At 35.3% G+C, this 15,275-nt stretch overlaps 1 protein-coding gene across 1 annotated transcript; it reads left to right on the top strand.

Moving 5' to 3' along the window:
* Positions 1-1,035: 1,035 nt before the first annotated feature.
* LOC138312441 (axoneme-associated protein mst101(1)-like) lies at positions 1,036-9,619 on the top strand (the record flags this gene model as incomplete). The annotated part of the gene is made up of 4 exons (XM_069253314.1): positions 1,036-1,153; positions 2,184-2,371; positions 9,061-9,144; positions 9,399-9,619. Coding segments are annotated over 4 exons (483 nt in total), but the record flags the coding sequence as incomplete, so codon positions are not given.
* Positions 9,620-15,275: the final 5,656 nt, after the last annotated feature.

Below are 15,275 nucleotides of genomic sequence, written 5' to 3'. Positions count from 1 at the left end.
ATGAAAATAGTACTCGGACATGCATGTCATTTTTATCTTACCATCATCAGATGGTGGGCTATTCAAATCACTTTTTGTCCATGGTCTGCCCTTCCATCCGTCCGTCCGTTAACAATTCTTGTTATTGCTATTTCTTAGAAATTAACGAATGGATCTTTCTAAAAATTTCATATGTAGGTTCCCCTAGGGCCCTAGTTGTGCATTTGCATTTTGGACTATTTGGTCAACAAGATGGCCGCCAAATGCAGCTGCAGTCATCATTGGATTTTGATAGTTTAAGTTTGTTATCGCTATTTTCAGAAAGTACTGAAGGGATCTGTCTCATATTTCATATGTAGGGTTCCCCTAGGGGCCCTCGTTGTGCATAATGTGTTTTGGGACCAATCGATCAACAAGATGGCCGCCAGGCAGTCATCTTGGATTTTGATAGTTAAAGTTTGTTATCGCTATTTCTCAGAAAGTGCTGAAAGGATCTGTCTCAAATTTCATATGTTGGTTCCCCCAAGGGCCCTAGTTGTGATATTGCATTTTTGGACTTATCAGTCAACAAGATTGCCGCCAGGCAGCTGCAGCCATCTTGGATTTTGATAGTTAAAGTTTGTTATCGCTATTTCTCAGAAAGTACTGAAGGGATCTGTCTCAAATTTCATATGTAGGTTCCCCTAGGGCCTTAGCTGTGCATAATGTGTTTTGGGACCAATCGATCAACAAGATGGCCGCCAGGCAGTCATCTTGGATTTTGATAGTTAAAGTTTGGGATCTCTTGTTAAGTTAATTATCTGTCATTATGAAATCAATATTCTCCTTCCAAAGCACTTTCACCTTCATCTTAATCTCGATGTTCAAAGTCTTAAGTAGCTTGAGGAGTACATATATACACTACTCAGTACTCACACATTTTTTTACGATATTTAATTATATTAATATATATATTATATCATTGATGTAAATTTGTTATTAACACCCCAATTACTTCTAAACTTATTTCAATGTGTAATATCTCTTATTTTTAGAGGGTAACAAGTATCTACAAAGATTGAAAAAAAACAAAAACTGGAGGAAGCAGAAGCTACAGAATCTTCATCCACAGAACCTGAAACACATCCTGACCCGCCTACAAAGAGACGAAGGACAGCAAAACCAGTAAATAAAGGTAATTATAATGAAATTTTATGATTAAACGTTATGACTTTCTAATAGTAATTTATACAAGAGTGTGCTTGGTTCAACGACTAGATAATATATATACTTTAAGTTAACTTAAAGATGCTGCACCGCTGATAAATGATAATTTTTCTCTATCAAAAACAGGACCAGACAATTTAGTATTTTCCCAATTACCACCATTGAAAAGTTTGAGCTTCTAATTTTACTTCAAGATTAAAAATATTAAAATTAATTAATTGCATCCCAAAAAGATTCAGTGGCGCTATATGTCCTATGTGGAATGAAGTACTGATTACGCATGCACCAAATCCAAAATAAATTATTTTATATTATTTTTTTGTGTGTTCATTAGACATATATATACATGATTTAAACACTAATTATTGCTCGTTTATGCTCTGTCAGTAGTTGAGCATTTTTAAGGGAATCATAGCTATAGCTGTATATGCATACATATGTGTTTCATTTACCTATTAATATTTGAAGCTAGGAATTAATTTTTTTGTTGTACTTGCAGTTGCATATCCCCAGCTGAATTTGCAAATCTATATTTTGACTTTCAATTATCATTAGCAGGAAGATAATGAAAGACAGAATGTTTACATTTTTAACATGTAATAACTCATAATCTTGTTAGATCACTGGTCTAACAAGGTTATGAGTTATGGCAAGTGTTATCAGCATGAAAAATCAACAAATCAATATTTGATTAGCACCCATCTGAGATGTGTAACCAAGTGTTGATCATTCTTTAATTTATGTTCAGTCTTTTCAGTTGACTACCTCCACTTCGAGTTCATTTTTCTTTCTTGAAATGTGTACATATCTTTGAAATATTCACATGGAACTGGGAAAACACTGCTCTAAATGCATGTATCTAGGGGAAGGAGCCTTTATTGGGGCGTCAACGATTATGTACAAAAAATTATCACTGCCTTTTATAACTTTCTTTTATGTTGTATATGATACATGAATTAAATGAAAAGTAATTGCAAGTATGTTCTTTTCTCTTACAGTAGCTAACACCACATCCAAGGAAAAGGAGACAGTTGAGAAAGAGAAAAGAAAGATTGCAGAGAAGACATCCAAGGAAAAGGAGAAAGCTGACAAGGAGAAAAGAAAGCTTGATGCAGAAAAGAAGAAAAATGAAGAGATCCGTAGAAATACATCCTTTCTACAGTCGTTAGAGGCCTTCAAGGACCAGGTTAGACTTCAAAATATCTATGATAAATGCAGCTATATGATAATTGATATGATAGCCAGCTAAAATGTGTTATATCTTTAATTTTATTAGAATTGTAATTTGAAACCTACACTTAGATAATGGGAGAATTGACTTCAAAACAAGCAATAAAATTGATTAGTCGTTTGCAAGTTATATGTACATTAATATATAAATAAATAAAGGGTCCAATAATATAATAATATACAGACCACACATGTGAATTTTCTTTTCATATGTTATAATGTATACAGTGTATGTACAGTGTATATATATCTGGATATTGTATAAGCATCATGAAGATTTTATAATGAAAACATTAATGCTAACAGCTTATGTCTCCATGTTGTTTGAGTTTATTCTGTTATATTACAAGGAATGCTAAATTTATTTATTATTATTATATTTTAAGATATATAAGGAAATACAGAAACTGAATTTGATTATCTATCAGGATGACCTATAGTCGCCATGTTTCGTCCGTCGTTGTGCGCCGTCCGCCGTGCGCCGTGCGCCGTGCTTTAAAACACATTTTGAACTTCTTCTGAAGTTCTACCGGTGTGATTTTTGGCTGAAACTTACATGAAATGATCCTGACATGGTCCCGACAAAGTGTTGTTATTTTTTTCGGTCGATCCGAAATCTAAGATGGCCGCCACAGCCGCCATATTGAAAACACATTTTGAACTTCTTCTGAAGTTCTACCAGTGTGATTTGGCTGAAACTTACATGAAATGATCCTGACATGGTCCCGACAAAGTGTTGTTATTTTTCGGGTCGATCCGAAATCCAAGATGGCCGCCACAGCCGCCATCTTGAAAAAACACATTTTGAACTTCTTCTCAAGTTCTACCAAGTGGCGATTTGGCTGAAAAACTTGCATGAAATGATCCTGACATGGTCCCGTACAAAGTGTTGTTATTTTTTTCGGGTCGATCCGAAATCCAAGATGGCTGCCACAGCCGCCATCTTGAAAACACATTCTGAAACTTCTTCTCAAGTTCTACCAGTGCGGATTTGGCTGAAACTTGCATGAAATGATCCTGACATGGTCCCGACAAAGTGTTGTTATTTTTTCGGGTCGATCCGAAATCCAAGATGGCCGCCACAGCAGCCATCTTGAAAACACATTTTGAACTTCTTCTCAAGTTCTACCAGTGCGATTTGGCTGAAACTGGCATGAAATGATCCTGACATGGTCCCGACAAAGTGTTGTTATTTTTCGGGTCGATCCGAAATCCAAGATGGCCGCCACAGCCGCCATCTTGAAAACACATTTTGAACTTCTTCTCAAGTTCTACCGGTGCGATTTGGCTGAAACTTGCATGAAATGATCCTGACATGGTCCTGACAAAGTGTTGTTATTTTTCGGGTTGATCCGTAAATCCAAGATGGCGCCAAAGCCGTCATTGAAAACACCATTTTGAACTTCTTCTCAAGTTTACCAGTGGATTTGGCTGAAACTTGCATGAAATGATCCTGCCCCGATCTCGATCCGAAATCCAAGATGGCCGCCAAAGCCGCCATCTTTGAAAACCACATTATTGAACTTCTTCTCAAGTTCTACCGGTGCGATTTGGCTGAAACTTGCCAAATGAAATGATCCTCCCCGCCCCCCACCCCATGCGTCCTGACAAATCGATGTGTTCGTCTATTTTCTTAGGCCGCTCGTATCGTACTCGCACATGATGGCCGCCACAGCCCGCCATCTTGAAAACACATCTTTTAAACTTCTTCTCAAGCTTTTCCTAGCCGGTGGCCCAATATATAATCAAATTAGCCTGAAATCTTACATAATTTTGATCAATAGTAGTACGCGACAAAGTGTTCTCTTCTTTTAGGTGTCAATCAGTTTTAAATGTTGGCCGACCACATGCACGCCTTCGTGGCCGTATAAAACATTTTTGATCTTTCTTATCAAGTTCATTTTGGTGCGATTTGGCCTGAAACATGCATGTGAAAAGATCCTGACATGTACGACAGCTATACGTGTTGTCTAATTTACTTTAGCGGATCGATCTGCAAATCCAAGATGGCCCCCACAGCCGCAACTTGGACAATCACATTTTGAAACCTTCTTCTCAAGTTCTACCGGAGCCGATTTGGCTGAAAATTGCCTGAATATGATCCTGATATGGTCGTACAAATTGTGTCTTATTTTTCTAGCGTCAATACCGGAAAACAAAGGATGGCCGCCAATGCTCCGCCATCTTGATGAAAGCGGCATTTTGAACTTCATTCTCAAAGTTCTACCATTGCGATTTGGCTGAATTGGCATGAAATGATCCTGACATGGTCCGACAAAGTTGTGTTTTAATTTTCGGGGTCCCAATGACATGGTCCAGACGCGCTCCACGCCCATCTTATGGACAGTACATTTGTTAACTTTCTTCTCGAGCGCTTTGATCCATTTGGGCTGAAAATCTCAAGGATGGATCTGCCACAGCCCGCCATACTGGTGAAAATTACATCTTGAACTTCTACTCCAAGTTGGCACTCCACACCGGATCTTTGATAACGCATTTCCATCCACTTCTCAAGATAAAATAACCGATTGACTGAAACTTGATGAAATGACCCTGATACAAGGTTTTCTTTTTCTCCGTACAAAGTCGTTGTTATTTTTTTCGGGTCGATCTGAAATACCAAAGATGGCCGCCACTGATCGCCATCTTGAAAAAACACATTATTGAACTTCTTCTCAAGTTCTACGGTGCGATTTGGCTGAAACTTAGCATGAAATGATCCTGACAATGGTCCGACAAAGAGTGTTGTTGTTATTTTTCGGGTCTCGTTCCAGAAATCCAAGATGGCCGCTCACCAGCCGCGCCATCTTGGAAAACACATTTTGCGTTAACTTCTTCTCAAGTCTCTAATACCAGTGCGATTTGGCCTGAAACTTGCATGAAATGATCCCTGAAGCATGGTCCGAGGCACAAAGTGTTGTTATTTTTCGCCGGGCTCAGATCCTGAAATCCAAGATGGCCGCCATAAGCCGCCATCTTTGGAAAACACATTTAGAACTTCTTCTCAAGTTCTACATACGGGTGCGATTTGGCTGAAACTATGCATGAAATGATCCTGACCACCCCATGGTCCACGACAAAGTGTTTGTTATTTTTCGGGAGTCGATCCGAAATCCAAGATGGGACCGAAAGCCCGCGGTACAAGGGGAAAAAACAATATGCGCCATCTTGAAAACATCTGACATTTTTGAAACTTCTTCTCAAGTTCTACCCTGTGTGATTTGGCTGAAACTTGCATGAAATGATCCTGACATGGTCCACGACAAAGTGTTGTTATCTTTTACGGGTCTAGAGCGATCCGATAATTCAAGAGTTTCCGCCAACACGAGCCTCCTACCGGCAACAGGAGATTCTTGAACTTCACATTTGAACTTCTTCCAGTGCGATTCTGTCTGAAACTTGCGGTGCGATGATCCTGACATGGTCCCGACAAAAGTGTTGCCATGAGAAATGTGATTCCTTACACCAGATGTCCAACACAGCAAAAGTAGTGTGAGCAATTTTGAACTTTTTGCATCGGGTTCTAGACCGAATATGCAAGATAGGCCAGAAATTGAATGCACAGCCGCTGACCATCGTGTTTTAGAAAACGCAGCATTTTGAACTTCCTATGAGGGCAGCGCTCTTCTTTCTTAGCTTCTTTCTCGAGTTCTCTATTCTAACGGTGCGGGATTTAGGCTTTCTGAAGAACTATGAGTGAACGTGATCCCCCTGACAATGGTTCCCAGACAAAGCGAGTGTTGTATATTTTTCGGGTTGATCCAAAATCCAAGATGGCCCGCCAACACGCTCCGGGCCGCCCATCATAGAAAACAGCATTATTGAAACTTCTGCTCAAGTTCTACCAATATGGAGGTGATTGGCTGAAACTTCCAATGAAATGATCCTGACATGGTCCCGACAAAGTGTTGTTATTTTTCGGGTCGATCCAAAATCCAAGATGGCCGCCACAGCCGCCATCTTGAAAATCACATTTTGAACTTCTTCTAAATGTTCTACCAGTGCGATTTGGCTGAAACTTGGACATGAAATGATCCTGACATGGTCCTCGGCAAAGTGTTGTTATTTTTCAAATCGATCCAAATCCCATGTTGGCCGCCACAGCCGCCATCTTGAAAACACATTTTGAACTTCTTCTCAAGTTCTACCAGTGCGATTTGGCTGAAACTTGCATGAAATGATCTTGACATGGTCCCGCAAAGTGTTGTTATTTTTTTAGGTCGATCTCAGAAAATCAAGATGGCCGCCAAAGCCGCCATCTTGAACACACATTTTGAACTTCTTCTCAAGTTCTACCGGTGCGATTTGGCTGAAACTTGCATGAAATGATCCTGACATGGTCCCGACAAAGTGTTTGTTATTTTTCGGGTCGATCCGAAATCCAGATGGCCGCCACAGCCGCCATCTTGAAAAACACATTGAACTTCTTCTCAAGTTCTACACGTGCGACTTTGGCTGAAACTTGCATGAAATGATCCTGAATGTCCCGACAAAGTGTTGTTATTTTTCGGGTCGATCCGAAATCCAAATGGCCGCCACAGCCGCCATTGTCTTGAAAACACATTATGAAATTCTTCTCAAGTTCTACTGCAAATTTGCTCTGAAACTTGCATTTAAAATGATCCTGACATGGTCCCGACAAAGTGTTGTTATTTTTCGGGTCGATCCGAAAATCCAAGATGGCCGCCACAGCCGACAATCTTGAAAAACATTTTGACCAACTTCTTCTCAAAGTTTATGGGATTTGGCTGAAACTTAATGAAACAACACTGACATGGTCCCGAACACTGTTGTTATTTTTCGGGTCCCGAAATCCAAGATGGCCGCCACAGCCGCCATCTTGAAAAGACTTTTTTTGAACTTCTTCTCTGAAGTTCTACCTGCTTTCTGAAACTTGCATGAAATGATCCTGACATGGTCTACAAAGTGTTGTTATTTTTCGGAAAATCTGAAATCCAAGATGGCCGCCACAGCCGCCATCTTGAAAACACATTTTGAACTTCTTCTCAAGTTCTACCAGTGGCGATTTGGCTGAAACACATCGCTATGAAATGATTCCTTCATGGTCCCGATACAAAGTATTGTTATTTTTCGGGTCGATCCGATTAATCCAAGATGGCCGCACAGCCGCCATCTTGAAAACACATTTTGAACTTCTTCTCAAGTTCTACCAGTGCGATTTTCCAGCTGAAACTTTGAGCAGCCATGCATGAAATGATCCTTACATGGTCCCCCAAAGTGTTGTTATTTTTCGGGTCGATCCGAATCCAAGATGTTTCGCCACAGCCGCCATCTTGAAAACACATTACTGAACTTCATTCAAGTTCTAATAGGGTGCATTATGGCTGAAACGTTATCATGAAATGCCTGACATGGTCCCGAAGCGACAAAGTGTTGACAGCGAGGGATCCCGAAATCCAAGATGGCTGCCAAAGTAGCTTGAAAACACATTAGAACATCTTCTCAAGTTCTAGAGTGGTTTGGCTGAAACTTTTGAAATGATCCTGACATGGGTCCCGATTAAATGTGTTTTGATTTTTTCGGGTCGATCGAAAAAAATCCAAGATGGCCGCCACAGCCGCCATCTTGAAACACATTTGAACTTCTTTCTGTAATAGAGTGGGATTACAAGAGGCTGAAACTTGCATGAAATGATCCTTACATGGTCCCGACAAAGTTTGTTATTTTTTTCGGGTCGATCTGAAATTCCACGAGATGGCCGCCACAGCCGCCATCTTGAAAAACATTTGAACTTCTTCTCAAGTTCTACCAGGATTTGGCTGAAACTTGCATGAAATGATCCTGACATGGTCGAACTTAGACATATTATGTTCATGTCCGGCCATAAGAACGAAAGTTCCGTTAGAAGTTATAGTCGTGGATGTACTACGGGTCAAAAGCACAAGCTAAGTACCGCTCTTTCTGCTGTTGTACAACCAAACAGCGATCGATCCAAGTCCAACACATCATGTCGTGATGACGAGCTCGTAATGGCCGCGCCCGCTAGCCTGAATCCGGGAACACATGTACAGATGGTCCCACAGCAAAACACAAGAGTTGCTTCTTCTAACAACTTTATGTCGTCAGGACTTCTGACAAACTCCAGTTTTCACAAACTGTTGTGTTTAAACTTTGGTCAGCAACCGAATAAAATGTAAAAAGGCTTGTCATGCAGTAGCCTAATGTGCACCGCTTCCTTTCGAGCTGCCTAGCGCTCCATGTCCAGTTTACCTGACTGCGGTGCAATCGATTAATGCGCGCAGAGATGCAAAGAAATAGTTTCGTTATTAAAATCAGTTAAAATGGTTATGTGTGTTTTTCTTCTTAAACATAATGTCATTTAAAATTAATTATAAGCATTGATATCATTATTTTTAATTTCATCGGGGTATGAAAAAAAAAAATTGTTTGCAAACTTTTGTGAGAATCCGCTACGCGGATTCACACAGTTTGCAAACAATTTTTTTTGTCATACCCCGATGAAATTAAAAAAATAATGATATCAATGCTTAAATAAAATTTGTTGAAAAAAATTGAAAATGATCCTGAGATGATCATGACAAAGTGACACCATATATAATTAATTTTACTATTGTCAAGGTAGTCAGATCACCGTTAAGGCCCTTTTGGGCCTCTTGTTTACAGAATATTGCCATTACCCCGGGCCCACATCAAGAGCTATCTGTACCTTTGCTGCCACTACAGACAGACAATGGACAAATATTCATGGTAATTTGATTACTCACAAATTAAACTTATCAGAAAAAAAATCAATACAGTACTACAAAACTGCAAAATAAGTTATCTGGTATATATATTCCTATGTCAGTGCTTAAAAGACTTATTAGAAATTTCCTTTTTGAAAAGTTACAAATTAACGCAAAATCAAATCCACTTTATTTTATTTTTTTTCAAATGAAATAAATCCTAATACAATGTTTTATGATTTTCTAATCAATGAACTTAATTGTTTGGTTTTACAGACACCAAACAGACCCAGGGCAGTCTTTCAGACAGATGATGTACTTCTGCCAACTCACTCTGAATTCTCTCCACCCCAGTACATGGTATGTTGATTGAATTAAATCATATCTAATACCCAATATGGTGTATGGGGAGGAGAGCAGGCAGTGAACTGAAGTAAAGTTGGGTTTGTGAAAGGTCATATATATTTTAACCACCATGTTGGACTCTTAATGTCTATTCTTTGAAGTGACATGCCAAGTGTCTTTTTAGGAATGTGGTAATTATCTGTATACCTAGCAAATTGAATGTGACCATGCAATTCCTTTTTGGTTATGGGTAATAATATATAGTTGTGAAGCAATATTATTTCTTTAATATTTACTCCCCTCATTCTTTGCTATAGACCTAAGTTTTTACATAACATATTATTATATATATGTCCCTTGATATGTTAAAAAAACCCATTTACTCATAAGTTAGATTTTCAAAAAATCAGATGAGATCGATAATGGTCAAAATCCATCAATAATTGCAAGACTTTAAAATCGACAAAAAAACAACATAATCCATGATTTCCACTCGATAACTTAAATATTTATCGTCAAATTCAACTAAATTTTATAAATTATTTTATATCAGTGAGATCTCAGATGAGTTCAATAATGGTCAAAATCTGTCAATATTTGCAAGAGGTACAGGACTTTAAAATAATCAAAACAGATAAATCCATAGTTTCTGCTCGATAACTTTAGTATTTATAGTCCGAATTCAACCAAACTTGGTTTGTTGCTTTATAGCAATAATATCTAACATGGGTTTTATACTAGCCAAAATCCATCAATATTTGCAAGAGTTACTGGACTTGATAACTCCACCTAATTATTAACAATATTTTCAATTGTAAATAACTATCTTTTTTTTTGTGATGCTGAGCAGGTGACACATTCACTTCTGTCGAATTCTTGTACTTCCTATACATATATGTTTCATATCTCTTTTTAATATTGAAATTTTACATTTTTAGGATTTAGGCGAATTGCCAGCCATTCATGTGCCACCAAAGCGAGCGAAGACAACCAGAGACAACTCCAGTCAGCAGGGTGTTTGAATGATGTGAGAGATGTAAGTTTACTTCATAATTATTTTAATAAGTCTTGTGTACAGATACAATGTTATTAGTTATAGCAACAATAAAAGACTGTCTTCATCAAAACATTAAATTTAATGATTAACTGAGTTTTAAAAATAGGAAAAGATCAACCGAAGACTGTCTTCATCAAAACACAGTAGTTTTTTTAAAAATATAGAAAAGATCAACCGCCAAGACTGCCAAAATTAAATATTAGAATTATTCAAAAATAGGAAAAGATCCTTGTCATGGCCTTGTCACCTGGCCTGGACTGAAGCCAATTAAAATCCTTCTGTTTAAGAATGAAAAAAATTCTTTCTCATTTGGTCCGAAGCTTAGATTAGAAGATTGTATTTCCTTGTTTTTTAACACTTTGGAGAGTTGTCATAAATATATACAATATAACAATGTAGACAGTGCTAGACAAAACATTATTACAGTTTGCATAACAAAAACAGTACATTGTAGTTGATTACTTATTTAAATATACCATTTCAGATCATCAGACATAATATTATTAACAACAATGAATTCATAATGCACATTTCAAAAACTTTCAAATGTTAACATTAATTAAACTTAAAGTCAATATTAAATTATCTCGTCGCTTTAAAGCCGAATCTATGTATTTTCCTAATCTGTTTCATTTCCCTGTATTCTGGACCTGTATCTTGGTTGAAATGAAAGTACCAACTAATAAATCACCAGGGCATCTGTAATGATATGATTTAATATATTTTTTTCTTTAATAATCAGAGTAAGCTTCCTTGGGTAAGTGAATTAATTTTGTATTTAAAAAAAACAGTAGGTTTATGACCCCCAGGGGCTTGATAGGCAGGGGCTCAATAGTAGGGAAATGTAGTTTTTAAAATTCTTAAACTCCTTGCTTTATTTACTTTTCAGATTCTTCACAGTACAGATTCTGACAAAAAGTTTTAACCAGGTGAGTACAATGAGGTTTAAATAATATTTTTTTGTATTAAATATTAAATATTTAAACATATTGAATTGATAAAATTAGTGAACATCTTACATCAAAATTTGCGACTAATGGTAGAAAGTAAATGAACTTTTAAGTTTTAATGATCTTTCAAGGTTAATTTCACAATGATAATTAATTGCACATGTGAGTAAGACATTCCAAAATAGTAATCTTGCAAGTTCAAATTTAGAATAGACAAATAACATTATAGATTTTCTATACCAAAATTGTGAATGTTTATATATCTTTATATTTTCTAATGACCAACGTTTACAACAGTCATTGCTATCCTATATTTTAAACTATCTTGAACATATTGATGTTAATTAACAAGAATCATTTATTTAATGTATTTATGTCTAATTAAATGATATAAATCAAAATTCCAATGTCAATTTAAATGTTATACTTGAATACTGATATATACAAAGATAGGGTACATTGACCATAATCGGATGAAACAAATATCAAATCTAATTGGAATTATTGGAATGTCATGCACTGTTAATTTGTACCAGATTTCTGAAAATGATTGAATCAGAATTATAATCAATTTAATATAATTATATCAACCATATATGAATTATTGTTATTATAAAGTTGCATTTTTTTTATGCCATGAAATGGAAACCATACAATTTATTATTGATTATTTCCTAAACACTTTGGTATTATATTATAACTAGTTTGCCCGTATGAATTTAGAAACTTAAACATAAATACTTATTTAGGGATTACCTATAAAGTTTTTCCCTTTTAATTTAAAATCAGTTTATTTTTCATACTAGTGCAATACATTTTACATGTTATCTACTGGACACTTTACTGAAGTCACATACCACTTTGGTTTGTGTAAAATATGTATGATAGAATGATATTATGCATGTGACATTTCAGATGAATGATAACAATCATGAAGTGTTATTGCTTTTAAGTTGACATAGTTAAGTTATGTACTTAAGAATGAAAACAAATATTTAGTTATAACTATTTTTTAGCAAATGAAAACGTGTCACTGATGTTGAGAATACTCGGTGTGGGGACATTTGTTTGTAAGGAAAGTTTGACTTAGTACCCCAACATTCTCATAAATAACAACTACCAAAGTAAGTAGTCTAAAAAAATATTGTTACATCTTTTTCCATCATATGTATTCTTTGTGGTGTAAAAAAAAATCATAAAGAAATACACTTTATTCTTAAATAATTAGTTACACAACGTGTAAATGAATACATATTTTTTTCAAGATCTTACTTGTATATAGTCAATAAAGCAATGTTGAATTAGCAAATTTCGACATGAAAAACTTAAATACTCAATTATTTGAATTTTGTTATTTAACATAGCATTTCAATATGCACCAGTCCATTGAACGATGTATCCAATTAAATTAATTCTTCTGAAAAAGTGATCATAAACTGTATTGTAAAACCATAGTCTTTCTTGAAAATACAAAACGTTGCAATTCTTAGAATTAACTTTACTTGGGATTTGATTAAAATTGATTATGTATTATAGATGTCAACCTACTTTACTCTTGATCTATAGAATTTTGTAATAAATGATTTATGACACTTTTTTTTTTAGCATATGGGGATGCTTTAGTTTACATATCAATACCTAATTTAAGATGTTATTTGTGAACAAGCAACAAGACTTTTAAAGTAAATCATGGACCGCAGTGTTACAGGGTCAGATACCTGATATGTCTTTATTTACATACAAATTCAAAAGTTAGTTTCTTCGGTTTTACTTGTCAATAATAGGGTCCATGGTAAGGAATATATATAAAGTGGAAGAATCATTGTCAGGAGCAATTTGCTATGAGTTAAGTAAACCCCCGGCCTGAAATATTCTGGCCCAAAATTTAGGAAATGCGGTCATATTATTTATGCCAAAAAAACAATATATGATGCAACATTTCTAATCGATTATATTATAGTCGTCTACAATTGATTAATAGAAAGAACCCTCATATCTTTATAAATGACATGTATACCACCTAAACTGCATGAGTTTTGTAAAGGGGTAAAATACTGATTTAATGGGAATCATTTTATTTATTTTTTCAATTACTAATATATTGTATTATTTCAGTTTAATTCATCTTCACAATTATGCACAGTTCATTCAGTTGCCATTTTGATATACCGATCTGGCAAAGCCTACAGTGCCTGTCAAGTTCTGGAAATATTACGAAACGTGAGTTAACTAAGATCACAAATTTCTGGAAGGTAGCCTTCAGAAATATGTATTGTATTACAGCAGTCCCAAGTAGTCAATATTGGTATATGGATATTTGCGGTCCCAATATGTGATATTTGTCTCAGACTGATTTTATTCCATTGTTTTGAATTTTCCTCTTATAACCAATATTAAAATCACACATTAGCTTTAAAGTTTATAATTATGTTTACATTAAAGCTAATACTTAAAATTGGAATTAAATATTTCATAGTATACTTTCATAATATTTTTTAACATAAAGGCTTGCAAATTTGTATAGTTTCATAACCTATAGTTTAACTGAACTAGATGTATTTAAATATAAGTTGTTTCAATATCATTTAAATCAAAAAGGATTCTTCTGAATTATAACTAAAATGATGTCCGCCAACATCTGGAGGGAACAAAGAAAACAAAAAAAAGATCAAATTTGTAAACATATATATGTTTTACTTTCATATGGAAGTTCACTGCATCTTTTGGAATAACGATAGTTTCAATTTTCACGACATGCCGGAAAATGTTTCGATACAAATACACAAAGTTGTCGTACAATTGCTGTCGATCTTAATATTTATATTACGTGAAGCATTATCCGAATAAAACAACATGATGCCTGTTAACTGTTTACTATATTGAGCATTAACAAACAAAAAACTTGTCAGAAGCGACAGTTCTTTGTTTAGAGAGTATGTCTACGACATTTCATTTGTGACACATGTGTGTTAGTCATGTGATTGTTCAGTGCGGGAAACACATGCATGTGTGTTTTGTTTACGTAATGTCTGATTGCTGAATGTAAACAAATACGGACACAGACTGCTTTGGCTTACAACCGATGTTGACCATTTGCTTATATTTTTGATACACTGGAGAACATAGACTTCATCAGGACAGCAGAATAGTTCTTCAATACATCGATGTTTACAGTATATATGGCTGTTAAATTACGACCGGTAGGTATCATGATCACATGAATACATTGTATATGGCAAACGTCACAGTAATATTTTGAGAGATGGAGTTTTTATAGGGGCCAACCACGGCTGATTAAATTTGTAATCATTAACCATTAGGCTTAGATATTTGTGTTTATGATTGTGTCAATTTCCAAAAGAAAGAACGTAACGTTAATAAAATCTGTTAATTAAAAATTACGTACATGCACCTGGTATTTAATACACGTATTAAAAGTCATATAGGATATTTTTCTTAAAATTTTATGCTGCAAATCAAAATTAATACTCGGAAAATGTAGAGATAAAAAAATTAAAAAAAAAAAAAAAAAAAAAAAGGCCTTTGAAATATTTGTTTATCTATAAGATTAATTTATCATGCAATCTGAATGAGATATATATCCAATTTGATTATGTAGTATATATCCTAATTATCAAACTACATGTATATATGTCATCATGCAGAATACATTTATTCCAGATTTGACTGATCATGAATATTACAGGGCAGCATATCCTCTATCACGAAAGTAATCAAGTGACATTTTGATATTTTTTATTTGGAAATTATTCTGTGCCATTTTAAGTTCAGAGATTTGCA

The sequence above is a fragment of the Argopecten irradians genome, unplaced genomic scaffold, assembly GCF_041381155.1.
Source record: "Argopecten irradians isolate NY unplaced genomic scaffold, Ai_NY scaffold_0320, whole genome shotgun sequence".
NCBI lineage: Eukaryota > Metazoa > Mollusca > Bivalvia > Pectinida > Pectinidae > Argopecten > Argopecten irradians.
This window is presented reverse-complemented; position numbering and strand designations above follow the sequence as displayed.